The sequence below is a fragment of the Letharia lupina genome, assembly GCF_014066315.1.
Source record: "Letharia lupina isolate WasteWater1 chromosome Unknown contig_6, whole genome shotgun sequence".
NCBI lineage: Eukaryota > Fungi > Ascomycota > Lecanoromycetes > Lecanorales > Parmeliaceae > Letharia > Letharia lupina.
This window is the reverse complement of record NW_023502975.1, coordinates 2155789-2177298: the sequence shown is the minus strand read 5'-3', so window position 1 is coordinate 2177298 and position 21510 is coordinate 2155789. Positions and strand designations below refer to the sequence as shown.

At 49.5% G+C, this 21510-nt stretch overlaps 8 protein-coding genes across 8 annotated transcripts; 5 read left to right on the top strand and 3 right to left on the bottom strand.

Annotated features, from left to right (window-relative positions):
• Positions 1 to 761: 761 nt before the first annotated feature.
• Positions 762 to 1590, top strand: HO133_009358 (uncharacterized protein; the record flags this gene model as incomplete). The annotated part of the gene is made up of 3 exons (XM_037300219.1): positions 762 to 803; positions 886 to 1122; positions 1180 to 1590. The coding sequence occupies 3 exons, from the start codon at positions 762 to 764 to the stop codon at positions 1588 to 1590; spliced, it is 690 nt and encodes a 229-aa protein (XP_037155045.1).
• Positions 1591 to 2195: 605 nt separating this feature from the next.
• Positions 2196 to 5065, bottom strand: HO133_009357 (uncharacterized protein; the record flags this gene model as incomplete). Its single annotated transcript, XM_037300218.1, has 5 exons — positions 2196 to 3734; positions 3785 to 3862; positions 3969 to 4040; positions 4089 to 4212; positions 4476 to 5065. 5 exons carry the CDS (start codon positions 5063 to 5065, stop codon positions 2196 to 2198), a joined length of 2403 nt encoding a protein of 800 aa, XP_037155044.1.
• A 723-nt stretch (positions 5066 to 5788) lies between these two features.
• Positions 5789 to 6883, top strand: HO133_009356 (uncharacterized protein; the record flags this gene model as incomplete). The annotated part of the gene is made up of 1 exon (XM_037300217.1): positions 5789 to 6883. The coding sequence occupies one exon, from the start codon at positions 5789 to 5791 to the stop codon at positions 6881 to 6883; it is 1095 nt and encodes a 364-aa protein (XP_037155043.1).
• Positions 6884 to 7373: 490 nt separating this feature from the next.
• Positions 7374 to 8641, top strand: HO133_009355 (uncharacterized protein; the record flags this gene model as incomplete). Its single annotated transcript, XM_037300216.1, has 2 exons — positions 7374 to 7648; positions 7795 to 8641. 2 exons carry the CDS (start codon positions 7374 to 7376, stop codon positions 8639 to 8641), a joined length of 1122 nt encoding a protein of 373 aa, XP_037155042.1.
• A 142-nt stretch (positions 8642 to 8783) lies between these two features.
• Positions 8784 to 11868, top strand: HO133_009354 (uncharacterized protein; the record flags this gene model as incomplete). The annotated part of the gene is made up of 9 exons (XM_037300215.1): positions 8784 to 9064; positions 9265 to 9361; positions 9415 to 9446; positions 9490 to 9570; positions 9631 to 9662; positions 10286 to 10310; positions 10380 to 11237; positions 11311 to 11602; positions 11698 to 11868. 9 exons carry the CDS (start codon positions 8784 to 8786, stop codon positions 11866 to 11868), a joined length of 1869 nt encoding a protein of 622 aa, XP_037155041.1.
• Positions 11869 to 14394: 2526 nt separating this feature from the next.
• On the bottom strand, positions 14395 to 16314 carry HO133_009353 (uncharacterized protein; the record flags this gene model as incomplete). Its single annotated transcript, XM_037300214.1, has 4 exons — positions 14395 to 14487; positions 14542 to 14717; positions 14768 to 16048; positions 16095 to 16314. The coding sequence occupies 4 exons, from the start codon at positions 16312 to 16314 to the stop codon at positions 14395 to 14397; spliced, it is 1770 nt and encodes a 589-aa protein (XP_037155040.1).
• A 426-nt stretch (positions 16315 to 16740) lies between these two features.
• On the top strand, positions 16741 to 18790 carry HO133_009352 (uncharacterized protein; the record flags this gene model as incomplete). Its single annotated transcript, XM_037300213.1, has 4 exons — positions 16741 to 16880; positions 16932 to 17356; positions 17488 to 17640; positions 17709 to 18790. The coding sequence occupies 4 exons, from the start codon at positions 16741 to 16743 to the stop codon at positions 18788 to 18790; spliced, it is 1800 nt and encodes a 599-aa protein (XP_037155039.1).
• Positions 18791 to 19186: 396 nt separating this feature from the next.
• Positions 19187 to 21093, bottom strand: HO133_009351 (uncharacterized protein; the record flags this gene model as incomplete). The annotated part of the gene is made up of 4 exons (XM_037300212.1): positions 19187 to 19358; positions 19501 to 19667; positions 19870 to 20973; positions 21034 to 21093. 4 exons carry the CDS (start codon positions 21091 to 21093, stop codon positions 19187 to 19189), a joined length of 1503 nt encoding a protein of 500 aa, XP_037155038.1.
• Positions 21094 to 21510: the final 417 nt, after the last annotated feature.

The following is a 21510-nucleotide window of genomic DNA, read 5'->3' as shown; positions in this document are numbered from 1 at the left end:
GCATCTCAAATCTCACATTTTAAACCTTCTGCTTCATATCGTCTCTATAACATACCACTGTACTCGTAGACCGTAGTCAGTCACAACAACATTCATGTACGCGTGTTAACTATTCAAGTAAATAAGTCCGGCAAAGTGTTCGATCTACATCTCTTTCCTTGCTTTACAAACTGAGTGATGACCCTCATCTCATTAATCGGCAATCAGAACAAGCCTTGGAGCACGGAGCTGAAGCAAGAGCGCGAGCGACAGCGACAATGGGAGACTACGACGACGGGCGCAAGAAACACGATGAGAGTGAAGAGTATGTTGAGGAGAAACGAAAAGAATTCTCTGCCGAAAATCACGGTCAAGGGCAAGAGGATTTTACGTGGAGCAAAGGGAATATTTACGAAGAGAGGGAAGAGGATGTTGGAGACGGAGTTTAAGAGTAAACCAATCACCAGAAGCGGTGGGGAGGCAGATCTGGGAGTGTGATTGTTTCTCGTACCGTATGGCTACCTATGCTTGCCCGTAAATGCTTGTACTTTGTACCTGTATTACGTGCGCCAGGTCTCAAATCGCGCCCAAGCTAGAGTAAGCTACAGCGCGGAACCTCCGCTTAGAGACGTGGGCTAGTGGACGCTCTGGGGGGAGACTTTTTTCCAGGCCTCGCGAAAGAATCTTTTGCTCGAAAAGCAAAGCAAAGTGCTCATGACGCGCTAACAATAATGCTCGCTTCACCAAGGCAGCTGCCTTACGCTCCCACTCCATACAGCTACATGCCAACTTCATCCCTCTCAGCCAAGATCAACCTGGACGAAGTATCTTCTACACCATTCATGAAGCCCACCTTTCTCTCGCTGAACAACCAGCACATCCAGGGCTAATATGCTTGCAACCCAGGAAGTGAAGCTCTCAGAGACAGCTGTGGAAAGGGATCTGAATGATTCCCTCGCAGAGATTTACAGCATCATCATTACCCTGGACGGCCTGGAGAAGGCGTACATCAAAGATTCGATTCCGGAAACAGAATACACTGAGATATGCAGTCGCTTGCTAAAGCAGTACAAGTCGAATCTGAGCGATGACACGGTCGCTCGGTCCTTCGGAGATTTGGAAACGTTCAAGCGCCAGTGGGATGTATGATCTCCACTCCAAAAGGCTGTCCTTTCTCTAAGCGACATCTAACAACGCCAGATCGAATGCCCCCGCGCAACCGAACGCCTCCGGGTCAATCTCCCTGCCACCATCGCCGACCCCTCCAATTCACACACCTCGACTTCCACCCCCCATCCCTCGACCGCCCCCTCCCAACCTTCAGCATCAGGCTCCAAGATCCTGCTTGCAACCGAAAACTTCATAACCTTTCTTGACGCCTTGAAGCTCAACATGCTTTCAAAAGATGCTCTACATCCGTTGCTTGTCGAGCTCATCCAATCCGTAAATGAGGTAACGTTGGGAGACTTCGAAGGGAGACCGAAGATTATCAGCTGGTTGATTCGCTTGAATGGGATGAGGGCGCAGGAAGAATTGTCCGAGGGAGAAGCGAGGGAGTTGGTGTTTGAGATGGAGGGAGCATATGCTGGCTTCAAGAAGACGTTAAATTGAACTTCAGGGACGATCCTGCCATCAGTTAGTGGGTCCCTCTGAAGATGCTACCCTGCGTAGACGCCGTCTTTCGGGGGCTTCCGCGTCGCAGTCGGTCGAGGCAAGCTTCGTGGACCTTATGTTCGCTCGAAACGATGGGCTGTCTACCTCGTTGTGGCACTTCATCGACCTCCGCCGGAAAACTGTATTGAGCAACGTAAGGGACAGGCGTTGTGTATGTCCGCCGAGGGATGACTGCGAACAGGCGTTGAAGCCTAGGAGGAACGGTCTGTTACAGAAGCATGCAAGGGGTGGAAAGTTCACCTCCATTGGTTTAGCGTATTTTCAAAAGAGCCGGAGTCAAGTCAAAAGACTTTCTTTTGATATCATCTATCAGATGTAGCACCTGATAAAGGCATTGAAATACCGCACGATGCGAGCCACCGCAGCTAAAACAACAGTCTTTTGACACAGAGGATGCCTAGAAACTGAACATGGAAGAAAATCGTAATTCATGGTGCTGGGTACATGACCTTGCGAGCCTCGGTAGTGACTGTGCTCCTCGAATAGCTGGAGATAGTGCGTCACATTTACCAGCGCCAGGCGCGAACCGCTCCCCTACCCCTTCAAAGCATTCTGAGCGACTTTCCCACCCCATCTGCGCCACCAATCGTACTTTGCTCATCCGAGTCCGGGTAGAAGAATGCCGCCAGCGCAATGATCACATAGGCTGCAATCAGTAACGCCCCTTCCAGATAGTTGCTCCGCCCGTCTAGCACTAAGAAATTTACTATGAATGCGCTCACAAACAAGCTGATCGTTTCAAACAGCGAGAAGTAGAGACTCATGTCTTTGTCTAAGATCCAGCCAAGCAGCACAATCACCGGCGTCACAAACAGTGCGATCTGAATGCTGCTCCCCACAGCAACACCAATGGCAAGGTCCATCTTGTTCTTGCTAGCGACAGTGACAGCCGTGACGTGCTCGGCAGCATTGCCAACTATGGGTAGGATGATGAGACCCACAAAAGCTTCCGAGACGCTTGTATTGTCGACGAGATAATTGATACTTGCCACCAGAAATTCAGCGCAAACGGCAACGAGTCCGGTCGACACGAGAAGCAGGATTATGGCTGAGGTACGAGACATGTATTTTTTTGGCGGAACAGCCTCTTTGCTATCAACGGAATGCGTTGAGTTGACTGGGAGCACGTAGGGTTGAGGTTGCAGTGGCGGTACCGTCTGGGCCTGGCGTGCTGCTTGGACTTGATTGAGGCGACTGGGGAGAGAATTCGACCGGTGCAGCGCCCGAGGAGTGATATTAATAGCTGGAGCTCCGCTTGGTGCGAGACCCGTTGGGTTCGCGGTCGAAAAGACGGTGCTCGACAACATCTTGGGCATTGCTGGCATTGCCGGCACTACGTCGCGAACAGAGAGACCACGTATGTTGAAGGGACGCTTTGGCGAGCTTTCGGGTTGACTTTGAATGTCCTGTGCAAACCCAACATGAGGAGTGACTGCCCTATTAGCGTCCGATGGTCTCAAAGATGCAGCCTTCTCGGATGCATCTATCTCCTTCTCATCCTTGTTGCCCGATTTTCGATACCTCTTTTTCGATTTCTTCTTTGGCTTGGTTTCGGGTGATTTGCTACCAGGACCTCCTTTCTCATTCTCAAAATCCCGGAAGTTGATCGTAGTTTCCCTTGTAGCGGCGGAGACGACGTCATGCTCACCGTCAGTATCAGCTTCGTCACCACTGGTAATGCCGCCCAACCCAGGTGAGGGTAGAGCAGGGTGATCAGTCCGAAGGTCTGCGAGAGCTATATCGTTTTGTTCGACGTTGTGTGCAAATGTGGAGGCTGACGGTGTACGCAAGGTTGAAGGTACGGAAGGCGTGTCCTTTGAGCTTACACTGGATTTACGGCGTCTCCGGCCTCTCAGAACTCTTTTAATGCGCTTGGCGGTCGTGTTCGATCCCGAAGATCCATCGGTGTCGCTACCACTGGACGAGCTTGAAGTGTCTGATGAACTAGAAGACCCCAGTATTTCGGCCAGAACGCCAGGATAAGACTCTTCGTCGATTACATGCTGTGGTGTACTTTGGTACATGTACGCGTGCGATTTCATTTGAAAAAGCAGGTATAACACATACACCAGAAGTAGAATCTTTCAGAGGTAAGCGGCGAAGCGGCATCGAGAGCTGTTTGAGAACTCACAATACTTGTACCTCTGCTGATTTGCAATACCGCCTTGTCCGCGGTCGTGTTATCAGTGAACGAAGCATGGAAAGCAGTCTATAAACGCCCACTGCAATCAGTCTCGATGAGCATGAAAATATCGCCATCATAGGTAGGGGGTACAAGTGCAGGCAGTCTTCAAGATCCTCTTGAAGTTGCTTACCGGCAAAAGTAGGCTCATGACGCTCAAGGAGAGTAGACATGCGCTCATTTGCGTGACAGTGCTGTTGTAAATCTGCAACTTTCTTAGCCTTGATCGCGATCCTAAAGAAGCCTCACATACCTGTTCACGGAAGCGAAGCCCACCAAACAAGAAGCACATGCCAAGGATGAGCAGGAGGTTGGCGAGGATCGATCCCAGAAGTGAGGCTTGGACAATCTGGATTTCATCCTTTGCAAAGGTCAGTCTGAGACATGGGAAGAATTGAGTAGAAATACGGACCTTGGTAAGAGCAATGCTGTGGTTAATAACATGAGAAGGGTAAGCTTATGCAACATGTACCATCGAACAAGACGGAGGACACAAGGGGCAGATAACAAAAAACGCAATCGAGTTGCAGGTGCTTTTTCGGGCTACCCATGGCTCTCTCTTGTCTGCTGTCCATTAGGTAGAACATACATGCTATAGAGCGGTTATTAAAGATATCCGATCCGGAGTGACGGAACGTACAAAATGATGAGCTCTACCGCATTGCCGAAGGTAATGTTCATCAGGGCTCCAATGGTGTCACCCAAGTCGCTAGCAACGCTTTCCGTGGCATGACTCAGTAGGCCAGCAAGTGGTATGATGGCAATAGCGTTGATTGCAAAGACGATGGTCTTATTTACACCAGCTGCCTGAACAGCTATGCCCACGGGGACAAATACCAGAAGGATGTTGAGCCAACTCGAGAGGAATATTTCTTTACAGGCTTCGTAGAAGCGAATCAGGATATTGGGTTTTTCTTCTGGCTCTATGGAGGAAGATGCCTCTCCATGTTCGGCGTCAAGCGGAGGAGGAGCTGCTGGTGGCAACGCTGACGAGGTCTTGTCGGCCACATGATTGCTTGTGGTATTCGCGGAGGCTTTGTGATGGTCTGAACGGACCCCTGAGGATGGGGGTCGAGTGGGTACATCTGCATCACTATGGGCAGATGGGTTGGTTAAGGGGATGGCAGGAGGCTTATGGTCTGCTCCAAACGGGTCGTCCGAGGCATACGCTTTGCGGGGAAAAGACCTGATACGATCTAATAAGCTCGGCTCGTCAGAAGATTCCACCATCTGGGTTATAAGGAAGAAAGATGTAGAGACTAGAAGTTGTTGAATAGTGTGCAGATAAGCAAGCACAACCGTTTGGTCGACCGTTTGTTCGAATTATTAAATATTACCCATCTTGACTTACTATTACTAAAAACACCACTAAACACATAAATGACGGTGGTTCGGTATCTGTCCAGACCGGGGGAGCAACCGCGCTAGACGAAAGGGGTTTAGAGCAGACTGCAAGCTTGATTTACCCTAGGTACATTTAGATTGTTCACATGCATCATGTGCTAGGGTCCGGGAGCAGCTCACGCAACCAGTTAGAACAAAAGTGAAGGTTCGCGAATACGAACGGTCTTTATCCTTTAGTCCTTACCTTACACACACTGTCTTCCTCAGCTACCTTATAAAAGTCTTCACAGCCCTCGCATTTCATGGCAGAGCGGGCGAGACAGAAGCGGTCCTTACACTTGGCGCCTTATCTCCGATCACTCAAGGAATTTGATATACGAGTACATATAGGGAGACAACCACTATCATTGTTATCCTCATCTTCACCTTCATCATCATCATCGTCACTCGCGCCAATTCCTTAGATTCTTACAAGTGCCAAGGAACGAATATTTTGTATGGCTGCCGCAATCATCGCATCATACACTGCCGCAGCTTGCTACCCTTAGAAGTGAACATGGTCGTTCATCCTCAGTACATGACGGGGTTGTCGATGTCAATGCCGTGGTGATGGACGCTCCCTCTCTACAGCTTCAGGAGACGCTCAATGGCTCCGTTCAACGAGCATTGCTATCGCACCGACCAATACTGACCCACCTTAATGCGGATACATCATGGCTACTTCAGTTGCCCTATCCTTCAGATGCGGAACGGCCTCCAGGACGATCACGATGGAATATCGTTTTTGATCCATGGCTAACTGGTGGCCAGTCTGATGTCGCATACTGGTTCAGTCAGCAATGGCATGCAGTCGCATCAAGTGTACAGACTATGGCTGAGCTTAATGACTTGTTAAGGGAGATCGAGAGGATGGCGCAACTCGGTGCATCATTTTCAGGGGAGAGAACTCAGGACTGTTTTGACCAAGATTCGAAACGGTCGTACATTGATGCAGTCGTCATATCTCATGAATTCACAGACCACTGTAATAAAAATACGCTTCTTGAACTCGAATCTGATACGGCCGTATTTGCAACGAAGTTAGCGGCCGATCTCATACGATCCTGGGATCATTTCAGACTGGTCCAAGAAACACCACCTTTTTCCGCAACAGATTCCGACTGGAGAAATACTTCAATCAACCCGTTGCCCAAGTGGCTAGGGATCTCGAGAATGGTCACTCAGAGTGACGCGTTGTACTATCACTCAGCCATATTAGTGACATTCGATTTGCATTCGATAGACGTCAAGGGACCTTCAGAAGGTTCTACGGCAGCGGAGGCAATTATATATACACCTCATGGTATCCATGCAAAAGACCTCAGTCATTTACCTTCGGCCACTCCTGCTATAAAGACTCTCGCGCTGCTCCACGGCCTACACGACATCAAGATCAGCGTCAAGCAGCTCAATCTCGGCGCTCACAATGGGCTTCAGGCCCAGAGAATGTGTCAAGCTAAGTATTGGGTGTCGACGCACGACGAAATCAAGAAAGGATCTGGCTTGATTACACCTTTCTTGTATCGAACGGTACTGACATTGCAAGAAGCAATAGAGGAGGAGAGGAGAGCGAAAGGGAGGATTTCAGACGAAAGCGAGCTATCAGATGTGAGAGAAGTTGCGTTCGTGGAACTATCAAACGGCGAGAGCTTGCTACTCGTCTGAGCTTATGCTATAGGCCTGGGCCATAACTAGACAGTCCTGATTATGGATCGTCTCTACATGATTAGGTGCTACTGGAATTGTTGTAGAGGGGATAATGAAATTGCTTTAGTATGAAGCATCATTTACCGCGAGCTCTCACCTGATCAATGACTCAACAATCAATGCCTGTAGCGTAATAATGTCCGAGACATTGTTTCGAATCAAATTGACATGAACACAGAATGTAGAGACCAATAACCCCCTGCGTAGGTGGTTGATCCCTGCAAGGGTGGTCTTCTCGTGACGGCCCGTTTTTTTTGCGCGTCAAATGGGCGGTGTGCTCCTACCGTCCTACGTTCCTCCACAGCCTTCTTCCACTTTTGATTCAACGACATCTCTTCTGATGTCTCTTGACTTAGCCAGTATTTCACATCCCCTTGCCCAGCTATAAGCTCTCGATCTTTTGTCGACATCAAAGCAACCCTGCATGCTTTGTAGCCGACAAGCCATCATGGGTTTCTTCAAGCCTCTCAAGGGCGACCACTCGACGGCACATGAGGAGGCTTATCCCTCTCATCCAGGACCACCACCAGTACGCGAGCCGACATATCAAGCACCTCCAGGGCCACCGCCATCACATCAATTCCACAATTCTTCGGCTCACGGCCCATCACCGGGAGGAAACGAATACGCTCCACCCCCAGGCCCTCCACCAGGCTGGCAGAAGACACCTAGCCAAACTCCCTCGGCTCCGCCTAATACCGACGAGGAACCTCCGCCATATCAGTACGTATTTTTGGAGTCCATATTCCCTCTTATAGACCCAATATTGATTCTTGAGACAAGTCCTGGGAATTGTTATTCTCGAAATATGTTCCAGAGCTCTATAGCCCCCTCAAGTTAGCAATACTGACTGCGGAATTATAACCCAGTGACTGGACAGTTGTCCCTGACAACTCACTCCTTCCACCACCGCCAGTGTTGGGCCACAGAAAGAGCCCTTCAAGCAATGCCAATCTATCCGATGCAGATCGAGCACATGAGTGGTGCAAAATAAACCCGATGATAAGACCGCATCAGCCCACCCATCTTCAGCATGTTGCAGTCCTTAAAGGGGATGTGCGGCTTCTGAAACCTCCGGAATACAAGGGCGATTTGTTGATGCCGAATACCGGGTTTTGGAAAGGCTCTACGCGAGCGGGAAGCAAGGATTCCTGCCTCCTAACATCTTCGCCTATTTACTTCGCCTACGCGGACTCCCCTCTTCGTACGAGAAACGCCAAAACAATTTACTTTGAAGTCAAAGTGCGATCTCTAGGCCTTGGACGAGGGGCAGACGAGAGCTCCATTGCTCTCGGCTATTGCGCGATACCCTACCCTACCTGGCGTCTACCTGGATGGGAGCGTGGCAGTCTTGCCGTTCATGGCGACGACGGACGGAGATACATTAATAATACCTGGGGGGGCAAAGATTTCACTTCACCAATCAAAACAGGAGATACGGTTGGCCTGGGTATGACATTTGCAGTTGCGGCTAGCGTTCCAGGCTACGAAGCTCAGCCGAAGTGCGAACCGACGGTCAAGGTCGAGGTATTTCTTACAAGGAATGGTCAGAGAAACGAAAGCTGGGACTTGCATGAAGAATTAGACAAGGACCAGGATCTTGGCGTCGATGGGCTCGATGGCCAGTTGGATCTATACTGCGCTGTGGGAACCTTTGGGGGGGTTGATTTCGATGTTTCCTTCAACAATCGGAATTGGTTATGGCAACCTAGATGATTAGCGAAAGGTACCCCTTGACTTCCGCAGCATACCATGAGCTGAGACTCACTGTTAAAAATCTACTGGCAGATCGAGGTCTCATGCTTATTCCCGAGCACGCCAACACGGCCCTCTGCCGCAATCTAATCCGTCGTGCATAATGTACATGGCTACATGCATTCTATCGCGTCACAGGACTACGGCTTCGGGGGGAAGCCGGAAACCTGCGTTAACGGTCGATCAGGGTTTCAACAACAATACGGAGACCATTTTGCATGAGCCTTCTGGAAGCAAGCTCCGATCGGGAGACAGGACTGCATTACAAAAAGCCCGCTACTTTGCTACACCTCATTCGGCCAGAGTTGAGAGATCTATCGGAGAAAAGGGCTTTCAGCAGCCAGCAACTCTAGAATCGCTTCTCCTAACTCGGTTCTACGAAAGGTAGGTTATCCACATGGTGCGCCACGCGGGTGGCAGAACTGTAGTGCTACGCAACTTACAGGAATGGAAGCGGGCCTATGGCTGCATAAAGAACGCATCGCCGATGAAATCTCCAATACTAGGGATTCATGCCAGCTCTGTACCTATCATTGAGGCGTCAATCCTACACTATCTTCGCCATTTGCATGTCTCACCCCCAGCGCAGTGGTGATCGATCGTCTGATTGTTGATGAGAGAAGAGATGAAACAGAGTTTGCCGTGCTATGCGGCATCTGGCCCCTTTTTTCTCGTAACGAGGTGGGCCTATCGTATAACTGAAGAGTCGCTATGTCAGCCGTTGATGCATCTAGCGTGACTCTGGATGGCGGCTTACGAGTTGTGGGTCCGTGGAAACGTGGAGGGCACCTCGCTCGTCTTCCATGCAGAGTCTTCCATGCAGAGGACAAAAAGGAAAGTCGAGTCGTTTTGAAAAAGATCTTCACGGGCCGGAAGGGCAATGCATCAGAGTACGCACGTGATGATTGCCCATGTCGATGACTCGTGGACTTGTTTGACTCCTGGACCAGCTGTCTTGTTCGAGAGAATTTGGGGCAGGCGGGTAAAGATTGTGCGCGCGCGGGGTTGAACGTGGATTTGGATTATCCTCCACCCCGGCGACTAAAATGGACCAGGTTGCGGCTCGCAGTGTTGGTTCGATTTTAAGAAATTTAAGAGGGGCCACTTGGTCTGGGCGAACCAAAACCTGGCTTAAGCTGCTTAAGCTGCTTAACTTTGCCCTTTTCACAAAACCCACTTTCTCCCGCTCATGCAGAATTATGTAGGTATGTGCTCTGCCTTTCTTTTCTCAACGGTGAGCGCGGGACTGGCGATCGTATGATTATGCAACAGACTCTGACCTTGAACAAGCCGGAATGGTCCCATTCATAGTGTCATGCACCTCTCCATTTATGGGTGGTACCAAGTTACTTGCCTTTCTCCCAACCCCATTTCATTTGCGCTACTCCTCTGACCCTACATCAAGCCACTCTGCTACGCGGTTGACTAGTGTACATGCATGCAAAAGCAAAACTTTCAACAAATTCCATTATATCGCATGCCTCCATTCTCGCTTCATTCCCACCTCATGTCTCTTTTCACTCGTCTCCCTTGCACAAGGGTCGGTGCATTCTCTACAGCATCACGGTCGTTGCTAATTCTCCTTTGAAACCGTCATGTTTTCAGCTTTCAATCTCTTCGTGTCACTATTGTATGTCTGACAGGCCCCTTCAACGTCCCTTCGGATCGCCCCATACGATGCTGACAGTATCGGATGTAGCCTATATCGATATCTTCGCCTAGTCGTGAATCTTTTTGCCTTCAGCAGGCTTCGACCAATACCCATACCGGACATCCCACGATTGACATCACAAGATGTCACTGTCGTCATTCCTTCAATAGAAGGGGACGGCGAGGTATTGTGGGAGACTATTCGCAGCATCCTCGCGACCGAGCCATTTGAAATCATCCTGGTGACCATCGACGCGCATTTGACTCGGGCAGAACTAATGATCAAGCACATGTGCACCTCTAAAGTAAGAATACGCAGTGTGTCGTATCCCAATAAGCGCCGACAGATGGTTCATGCTTTGCCCGATATTAGAACGGACATTACAGTTTTTGCAGACGACGATGTTCTCTGGCCGCCGAAATTGCTGCCCTGGATGTTGGCACCGCTGGAAGACGAATCCTATGGTGGCGTTGGCACAAACCAGAGGCTCCGGCGTGCGGAAGCTCCAACTCTCCAGCAAAGGGTTTACGGCTACTTGAATGCCTTGTATCTGGAAAGGAGGAATTTCGATTGTGCATCATGTATGTACATGGACGGAGGCCTGCCGTGTCTTTCTGGACGGACGGTGGCATACCGAAGCAACATACTCAAGGATAAGGCTTTCATCGAAGGTTTCACCCAAGAAGTGTGGCTTGGGAGATACCAGTTGAATGCAGACGACGACAATTTTATTACAAGATGGCTGGTTTCCCATGACAAGAAGATAGGCTACCAGTATCACAAAGAAGCGGAAATTTTGACTACGCTTGAAGACAATCCCAACTTTGTGAAACAGTGCTTGCGGTGGTCTCGGAGCAATTGGCGGAGTAATATTACGAGCATGTTCTGTGAGAGACATGTTTGGAGGTTAGCGGCCGATCCCCAGAAGCCAGGGCCCGACTGGTGGTCCATGCTCATCGGAAGCTAACGTCGAAAGTAGAAAGCAGCCATGGAGCACGTACGCCGTCTATCAAACGACACTGTTGCAGTGGGCCTTTGTCTGGGATTGCCTGCTTCTGTATCTCTATCACACAAGCACTTCAGCTTGGAGTTACGACGCAAGGATGCTGGGCCTCGTCACGCTCCTGAGCTGGATGTTGATGAGCAAATTTCTCAAACTGCTGGGCCATTACATACGCCATCCGGTTGACTTTCTCTTATTGCCCGTGTCAATTATTTTTGGTTATTTACACGGGCTAATCAAGGCTAAGGCCATGATATCTCTTAATGTCGTAAGTCAATACGCCGGTTCTCTTGGCGCTGCCGGTGATGTCTCCAACGGTCGGTGACGCCTCCGTCCATTGCCTCACTGACCATCTTCATACAGACCGCGTGGGGTACCCGCGATGGAGCAGACGACGACGACGGCTCCCGCATGATACGGGTCAATCGAAAGCAACAGGAGGCCGGCAATACCTTCTCTATCCTCGAGACATCCTCTTACCCCAATGAGAAATGCGAATATCCGCCCAGCTTCCTACGGTGTACAACTGTTTAGAGAGACGAGGCCTGGGAGTGCACGGTCGCAGGATTGAAGATTTGAAGTTTCCTTTCTTAGCGTATGTATCAACACCAAACACCATTTGTACGAGCTACTACCCGACAGCCTGTGTCTAGCGTTGGCGTCCTGGTTCTGCAAAAGTCTTTTGGTTTTCTCGGCTTGCAACAAAAGCCGGCAGATGATGAGCTAGGATTTTACCGTGATAATAATAATAATACATAGACCATTTTTATTCCATCATCATCATATGATTGCTACCTACCTGCAATACTTCATCGAACCTCGTTGATTCGTTGTCAAGCAAACTCCGTCTCAGGATTCGCGGGCGGGGAAACTGCCTAGGCATCGCATCCTTGTCTACCTTCGGCGGTCTTTTCTCCCGCACCCAGTCGCAGGTACCTCATGCAGCCAAAAGAGTACTTAAGGCATAGGATCGCCCAACTCGAGCTGATGCATGTCTCCCCTCCGTGGGCAGGTACGGTGAGTAGTCATGCACTCTGACCGGTGACAAAACAGCTCTATCAATGAAGTGATGGACCTCACTCATTTGATTGCTGGTTGTTCGATCACGAGCTTTTGAATTTGCTACATAATTTCTATCTATCTATTTTCCCGTTCCCAACCAAGATCCATGAAAGTATGCTCCCAGGCATGTGATAGCAATCATGGTCCATTCTTCATCATCATCATCATTATCATCACAGACCGTGCACGTTTGCCTCTTCGAATCATGTTCGTTTTCGGGTTCGATTTCGAGAAGGGAGATTGATTGGTGGCTTGAGCGCCTTGATTGGTGGCTGCATAAAGTATATGTATTGTCATGGAAGTTCGGTAGACATCGAAGATTTATCCATGGGGGCGTGGATCTGTTTTCTACATCTGTAGAGTACCAAGTCAACCAAACAGTGTGTTCGCCCTAACGTGGATCTAAAAGATTCCTTGTCCTTTACTCCGCCTTCCATCGACACGACATGCTCTCGGAGAATTTATCGGCCTCACCACCAGTCCGCATTTCGAGTCAGTATTATTATTATGATTAAGAATATGATTATGATTATGATTATGGTTATGATTATGATTATGATTATTATGATTATGATTATTATTTTGATGTGTTCCATACTCCAAGAGAAAGCACAGACGCATTTCTTTTCCCATCCCACCTCTTCACCCAACAATCACCCCACCTTACTAGTCTACCCGTAGCCCCACCATGCAGCAACACCACCATCATCCATGAAATCACACCGACCGAAAGGCAACTCCCGCCCTTACAGAATTCACGAATCACGATACCGGATAAATTCAGACCACAAGCTAATCGCATCATAGCGGCCGGCAGAATTGACTACGAGGTACCTAATGATGACTTGCATTGATTGTCAGCCACCAAGCAGCTCGCTATGAGCGGGAAGTTTGATCTGCCAGGACAGGGATATTCTCCCATGCAGGTCTGTTAAGCACGCAAATCTACGGTATCTACCGAATAACGTTGAAAAGCAGTCGGCATCTTCTCCACCCATCTTCCCCACTCATCTTCACCCACCCGTCTTCACCCACCCATCTTCACCCACCCATCTTCAACCACCCACCTGCACCCACCCACCTGCACCCACCCACCTGCACCCACACACCTTCTCCATCGAGCCCGCATGCTTGGAATCGTGGGGGGCCGAAGCTTTGTCCACACATGCTCGGCTGAGGCTCCGTTAGTCTTCAGAAGGGGTAACAACAACGACGACAATAACAACAATCACAACAATCATAACAATAACAAAAACAACAACAACAATAGTAAAGAGCCACCAACACCAACATTATTATTCACCATGACAGTGGAGTGGAAGCGATTCGCCTTACCAACGGCAAACACACAGGCATTTGCGGAGGTCTGAGCGGACGGCATGTGAGTGGTCGGCTATTTTGGTACGATGAGGGAGAACAACGCGCCTTGTTCCACCATCGAGCCATCGAAACAAGCAACTTGTGGAGAACCATGACAGGGAAAAAGCCGCTTCCATCGGCCAAGACAGCATCAAACGAGGCGTACGCAGCTGTTCCTTCTGGTCCTGAATAATCCATCTCTGACAATCGGCCGTCTCTATGTACCGTATTCTGTCGGAATTTCGAGCGGCCACTACTGCACGTAGGCGAAAGGGCAAGTTGTCAACGGAATTCTGCCTGCTGAAGGCACTTTCATGATGTTTTTGAAGCTACAAATCATGTCTTCATTTAAAATTCTACATTCGGACCGCCCAAGCTACTGGATGTTCCCCGTCCTCTCCTTAGTCTTTTCTCTCAGATCTCTTTGACTACGCAGCGGTGCGGGCCATACGCTTCCTAAATCATCCTCGGCCGCTGCTACAATCGTGTTGCAGGCAATGATCGGCGTGAAGCTGAAGTCAATGGGTTGGTATTCTTGACGTCGCACGGTCCGAGTCTTTCCTCGTGGTTACAGCTTCTGTTGCATGAAGGCCTGCGCAAACCTTCGCTGCTGGTTCATGGACCACTGCTAGTCGTTCATCACCAAGGCTGCACTTCACCAGCTTTGGCTTTCTGAACGCGAACTATCTTGTCGCAATTCAACAAGCATAATGGGTCAAAGGCTTGTTTCAACTAGAACATAAAAGAGTCAGCTGTATTGGCTGAATGCAGTATGCTGAGGTTCACCTTTCTCATTGCATCGACCGTGGTCTCTCCCATCTCATGGGCCAAGTAATCACGCTTGATCAAGCCTACCCCGTGCTCGCCGGTCACGGTGCCCTCCATCTCAACGGCACGCTTGACCATCCTGTGAACGACCTCTTCGGCTGTTTTTCGTTCTTTGTCGTTGAAGAGGAGGATGGCTAAGAAGGATCAGCCTCGGTCTTCTTCAATCGGATTCATGCCAGCTCACCATGGAAATTGCCATCACCCACATGTCCAACCATGGCCGCCAACAAGCCACTGCTAGCCATATCTTCTTTTGTCTCCTCTATGATATCTGGCAATCTGCTGATAGGAACCGCGACGTCAGTTGTCCAAACATGATCGCTTTCGTCTCTTCTTTTCGCCATTACACTCCAAAGAGCCTCTTTCCTTGCACTCCAAAGCTCTGCAGCTTCATCCGCGTCTTTGGCGAAATCGAAGCTCTTACTACCTTTGCTCTTTGCCAAATTTTGCACTAATCCAATCGACTCCTTCACTGCCGACTGTGTGCCCGAGAATTTGAAAAACAACGTCGGTACTTCCTTCCATGCCCTGCTGGTGGAGCCACTCTCGTTAATACAACGCATCTGGACATCGTCCAGAATCTCGACTGCCGCAATCGGCACCCCTTCACCAACGACCCGTGACACACATTCGGCTGCCTCCCGAATAGTCCCAAAGCTAGTCACCGCGACGCTTTCGTGCTTCGGCTTCACAGTGACTTTTAGAGTAGCTTCAGTGACAAGACCCAGAGTGCCTTCGCTTCCAATAAACATCCGTGTAAGATCGTATCCAGCGCTACTCTTGCGCGGTCGTTGCCGTGTTTTTATGACAGTCCCATCGGCCAAGACCACAGTCAGACTGAGCACCCAGTCCCGCATGGTACCGTACCGATATGCATTAGTACCCGAGCATCCTGTGCCGACCATGCCGCCAATCATTGCGCCTGGTCCGGGATCAGGGGGAAAGAATAGGCCCTCTTTCCCCAACTCCTCATTGAGGAGCTCCCAACCCAGTGCTGGCTGAACGATGACATCTAGATCCTCCTTATGCAATTTGAGGATCTTGTCCATCCTAGAGAAGTCCACACAGATGCCACCCCGGGTGGCCGAAAATTGGCCTTCCAAGCTTGTGCCGCCAGAATAGCCCGTTACAGGGATTTTCCGCTTATGGCACACTTTCATGATCTCGCTGACCTCTTCCGTTGTTGAGGGAGACACAATCATGAAAGGTCGCTCACTGTCCTTGGTAGTGTACGAAGACCAATCAGATCCCGAGTGGGATTGCAGATCGCCCTCTTCTGTAGATACATGCTCTTTGCCAACGATTGATACCATATCAGTCCAGCAAGCTTCAATATTTGTAGGCGAAGTATTGTGCTTCGGTCCTTTCGGCTCCATAGATGATAGAGGTGCAGTGGACAATGGCGATACTTTGTCAGGTTTCATGGTTCCAAACCAGTAAGCTAGGGCGCATGAGAAGACGATTGCTGCAGGAGTCAGCTGTGAAGAGTCCCGCTGCTGAGACGTGCGTACCAAAGGTGAAGGCGGATTGGCGGGCGAAATCGCTAGTAGGACTCATGGACGCAAAGCGAGCTTCTGCCTCACGCTGAGCTTGGATCCTTCGTGCCGTGCTCTCGTATAGTTGACCTCGAAATGTCTTCTCCACCTCGTTGGAGAAGGACTTTGGCGAGGTGTGTAGATTACGCCTGCCTCCAACCGGAAGTGGTCGAGAGCATTGACGCGAAAGGGGCATATGCCTCAGGCTGCGCAGAAAAACCAAAGACGGACAGGACATCTTTCCAGTCATAGTAATAGAATAATGACCTAGAGAATGGAAAGGAGAAAGGAATGCTATGGATAACGCTTTTTCCATAGAGCAAAGGTGGGGAAGCTTCGAAAAGGTCATTCGCGGGTCGATTTCCCGTTTTCCCGCTCCAGGTCTTGGCAATCCTTCTAGTCTACTTGGGGAGTAGTAAGGTACCTACTCCAGTTGAGACGCTCATTCTAACACTGCAATCATCAAATCTCTGCCTTCCTTGAATCAATAAAAACCTTTACAGGCACACCGATGTAGACAGCATAGAGACTATTTTATTTCTTTCACCATTTCCTCTCTTCTAGAGTCTGTGTCCTGCTGAAGCTAGCATTCGTCTGCTCACCTATATCTCCTATAAACATAATGGCAGAAAATCTGGCTTATATTAAATCTGGCTACTATGGTTATCCCGAGACCAAAGAAGGACCCAAGATTCCATTCTCATACACGCCAGGATCGAATCCTGTATTGCGAGGTCTTCCGCTGGCAGTAGCAGGTTCAGCGTGCGTCAATTGTTTCCTACAATGACATGTCCCCTGTTAACGCTCTGAAAGTGTTGCAAACATTCGTCTTCTCTCCACTCTGCTGTGGGGAAATGCTGGGTTCAGTGCCCTGCGTAACGTGGATCTCGATGGTTACGATTCGCGCTGTGATCCGACCGTTGTTCCAATAGACAAGTCTGATGCCGACATTTCTGCATCAATCAAGGCTCTCAGTTCGTCTTATAACCCAAATGTAACAAGCACAAACCGTCATTACAGCATTAAAGATTACCACTCCGCATACGAAGCGGGCAATGTGACACCCACAGCGGTTGCTGAGGTTTTGCTTGATCTGATCTCCAAGCATCCTAAACACAGGGATGCATTCTTGGAAATAAAAAAGGAGCGTGTCATTGCTGCAGCTGAGGCGTCTACGCAAAGGTACAAAGCAGGCAAAGCGCTGGGCTTGTTTGACGGCGTACCAGTAGGTGTGAAGGGTGAGAACCTCCCTTTCTGCCTTGATAATTGGCATTTTCCCCTTCGTTTTCGCTATGGGTCTTTAAACTTCTACATAGTCCTTTAGACCCTATTTCCCCTTCGAGAGTGTAATCATTGATCAGGTGTTCAGATGAGGTCGATCTCCAAGGCTATTCTAAGTGTTTAGGCTCTGGCAAGGACTTTACGAGTACGAAAGGAACTGTGACAAGCTGGTGTGTGCAAAAGTGGGAGGAAGCAGGAGTGGTAATTCTAGGGAAGCTCAATATGCATGAGCTCGGTCTTGGTAGGCATAAGACCCTTCAACCTTTTATCTCCTCCGTTGTTGGAGTACCGCATTCGCTGATGGCATAGATACTACAAACAATAATCCAGTTAAGGGGACCCCACTGAACCCTCATAATCCGCATTACTACACTGGTGGCTCGTCCGGAGGCTCAGCGTATACCGTGGCAGCTGGGCTCTTCCCTGTAAGCCTAGGAGCGGACGGCGGCGGCTCCATTCGTAACCCATCCGCATACTGTGGTCTCTACGGTCTCAAACCCAGTCATAGTCGAGTATCAGGATTTCCCACTACAAGTCTTGCTCCGTCATGCGGAGTCCTCGGTCCTATGGCCTCCAGTATGGCGGACCTCGAGTATGCCTACCGTATCATGGCGATCCCTAATCCCTCCGACTCCATATCGTCAATGTTCCCGGTTCCTGTCCCAAAATCCGTCCGGCAAGATAGGGTTATAGGTATATGTAAACCTTGGTTCGACCTTGCTGATTCTTCCGTGCTGAATGCCTGTCATGCCGCCATTTCCCACTACGAATCATCTGGCTATAAAGTCATAGACATCACGATTCCTTATCTTTCCGAGGGCCAACTCGCCCAGGCCGTGACGATCCTTAGCGAAATAAGCACAGGCGTACCCAGTGTCTCAGGCTTGACCTCGGCCAACAAAATTTTAATATCGGTGGGCAAGCAGACTCCTGCCTCGGACTTCTTAATTGCTCAGAAGATGCGTAATTTGCTGATGCAGCATCTTGCTTTCTTGTTCGAACAACATCCCGGTCTCTTAATTGTAACACCCACAACGCCGAATGCAGGATGGCATATTTCTGGTGGGGCGGCAGACCTGAAAACCGGCGTCAGTGATGCAAATATGAGTGTCAGGAGCATGACTTATGTCTGGCTGGCCAATTTCTCGGGATGTCCAGCGATTTCGATTCCAGTGGGCAGAGTGGATGCGAAGGAAGGGGAGGGTAAGATACCAGTGGGATTGATGGCCCTTGGAGAATGGGGTGCGGAAGATTCGTTGATAGAGTGGGGGAGAGTGGGGGAGCAGTGGGTGTGGGAAAATGGAGAAGACAGAATGGGAAAGCCGGAGAACTGGGTTGATGTGTTGGAGTTGGCTAAGAGCAGACAAGGTATCGGAAAAAGTGACAATTGAAAGGGTACATATCCTCCAAGACTTGGAACAGAGCTGCATCAACAAAGACTCTTCTGGGCTGTGTAACGCTCCTTTTGGCGCAGCTCTGACCATGAATGACAAATGACTTGGGGCTGATGCTCAAAATCGACAGGAAAGTCGTAGTGTTCAACGCCTCATACTGCCACTTGTTTCCACAACTTGCCTGGACAATGACCAGTAAGGCTCAGGTCATCGGAAGGTTCTTTAAAACATGTGTCATGCAAAAGAACAAGGCGCGGCTATGTTGCCTGAGCCGATCTCTGGCAACGAGGACAGCCATTTGAGAGTCCCACATATTATCATTTTGAACATTCATGGCTTGTAGCCTGCGCGATCCCACATTGAAAGCTCACTCGGAAACCTAGACTCGAACTTTTAGAGACTTAGTCCATCATTTCGAGCCGCCAATTTGACGAATAGAGGTCTCTTGTCCCACGTGAACCATGCCTTCTTTTCTGCCCAATCCAACCCAGTCTCTGCACACAACTCCATGTCAAACTCCCACAACATCCGGACTATCACCAGGCGGATCTCTGCCATTGCCAGGCTATAACCGGCCAGCAGTCAGCATGTTTCTTACTACAACAGCAGGATTGACCCTCTGCCGTTGAATCACGGCATGTCTTTTTCCAGCCAGACTGCAGTTGAGGCCTCAAAACTACCGTTTTAACATGGCTAGTAACACTCACTTCTTCCCAATACAGTTCCTCGCCCCTACAGAGAACGGCTGCAGCACATCCTTTTTGTCCGAGTCGAAGCGAGGATCGCCAAGCCAGCGTTCTGGGACAAAAGCTGAGGGATTGGAAAAGTTGTGATGGGAATGGTACGCTGCGTACTGGTTGATTTGAATGCCGGTCTGTGTTTTGCATTGTACCAATATGTTAGCAGGATGCGTGATCGAACGAGGTTGTTTTCTCATCTTCTTGAACTGGCGTGCTACTGCTCAGAGTTGTGCAAATGGTAAAAAAAGGAACATGGGTCATCCAATTGTACTTTAGCTCATATCAACCCTCGCCCTATCGTCAAAGGATGGACGAATCAGAGAACAGGCTACTTACACCACCCGGGACCCAGTAACCGCTGACGGTGTCACCCTCCCCTGGGGCTCGACGTGGCTGGCCGGCCAAAGCAGAGGGGTAGATGCGGAAGGATTCTGTCACGACTGCTTGAAGATACTTCAATTCTCCTATCTTCTGGACATTGATTTCGTCTCTCGTCCTGAAAGCAGCTCGAATCTCTTCGTTTAGTCTTGTCAAACAGTCACGATTCTGCAGTAAGAACCAGGTTACGCCGTTCAACGAAGCTGCCGTCGTCTCGCTACCAGCGGAGATGAAAGTTGCAACATTCTCGTGGATTTCTTCTCTTGTCATGCGACCTTTTTCGTTGTTGTGAGCCAAGATGTAGGAAAGGAAGTCAGGCCTTGTGGTCGCGGTCTTCATCCTTCGCTCCACCTTCTCTGCGGCCATTCTATCATGATCGGCCCTGGCTTGTAGCGCCTTGTTGGAAACGAAAAGACGAAGCAGTCTCTGCAATGGGGGAAAGCGTAACGTGACGCTGAGGAAGACGACGAATTTGAGATAAGACATGAGCATTGCCACCCAAGGATGATAAATTGTGTCACTCAAGCAATGGAAAGATTCTCCAAAAGCTAGGTCGCCGATGACATCGAATGTGGTCCAATGGTACCAATCGGACAGATCCACCTTTCCCTTGGACGGCCCTTCAATCTGCTTCCTGAGACCATTGATGAGGATTTCCACTTGGACTCGAATTAAGGCTTCCTGTTCCTTCAGTGCTGTATTAGAGAAAGCATGACTGAGAAGGCGGCGCATGCGATTGTGGTCAGCGTCATTTGCAGTAAGGATGCTATTTACCCCGGCATAAACCCTGAGGTCCCTGGGAAAGCTGGGGCGTCCCTGACGATGGCCGCACAAGTCTTCCCAGGCTGACGGGGAAATAAAGGAGAGCTCATCGGGAGATATGCGTACTACGTCAGTGGAGTAGCGTTGATGAAGGTCTCTAAGCCACTGAGACAAGGTCCCGTTCCAAGAGACAACGGCGATTGGGATCTTGGTCGCCGCGGCCAGTCTAGGACCGGGAAATGTGGATAGGGGATGGAAGTATACGTTGTATAAGCCTTTGAGGAAAGCATAGACGATAGGCTCAACACAAAGGCCATTGATAAGCTAGCAATATCTTTAGGAAGATTTGATGGTGCTCACCACGGCCAAAAGAACAGCGATATATATGGATGAGTCGCCCATATTCCAAACAGATGCCATCCTGGGTCGGTTATTTCTTTCCTGTAGGTGGAGTAGAGTCTATTTGCGAGATGAGGACAGTCTGTCTTCTGCTGGGGAGTAATTCAAGTATTTCGAGCTGAGCGGCATTAAGCGCCATTTAATGAGATTTGAATGATCAATCAATTTTCTAGTCACACGAACTAGCCCCACGTAAGTTTATATGCATGATGAGGTCAAGGGTTTCGGCTCTTCATCTTCTCTCTGACAGTTCGACGAGGTACCTTAAGCCTAGGAAATTGATTGGAAAGGCTGTCGCACGAAATGAACCATACAATCCCAATCTGTACTTCATGTAGCCGACCACAATATTTCGGGCTCCTTCTCGCTTCCGTCGTCTTTCAAGGATATTCAAATGCCAGGCGTGTGAATTCGTCATTGAACATCAGATACAGCGAA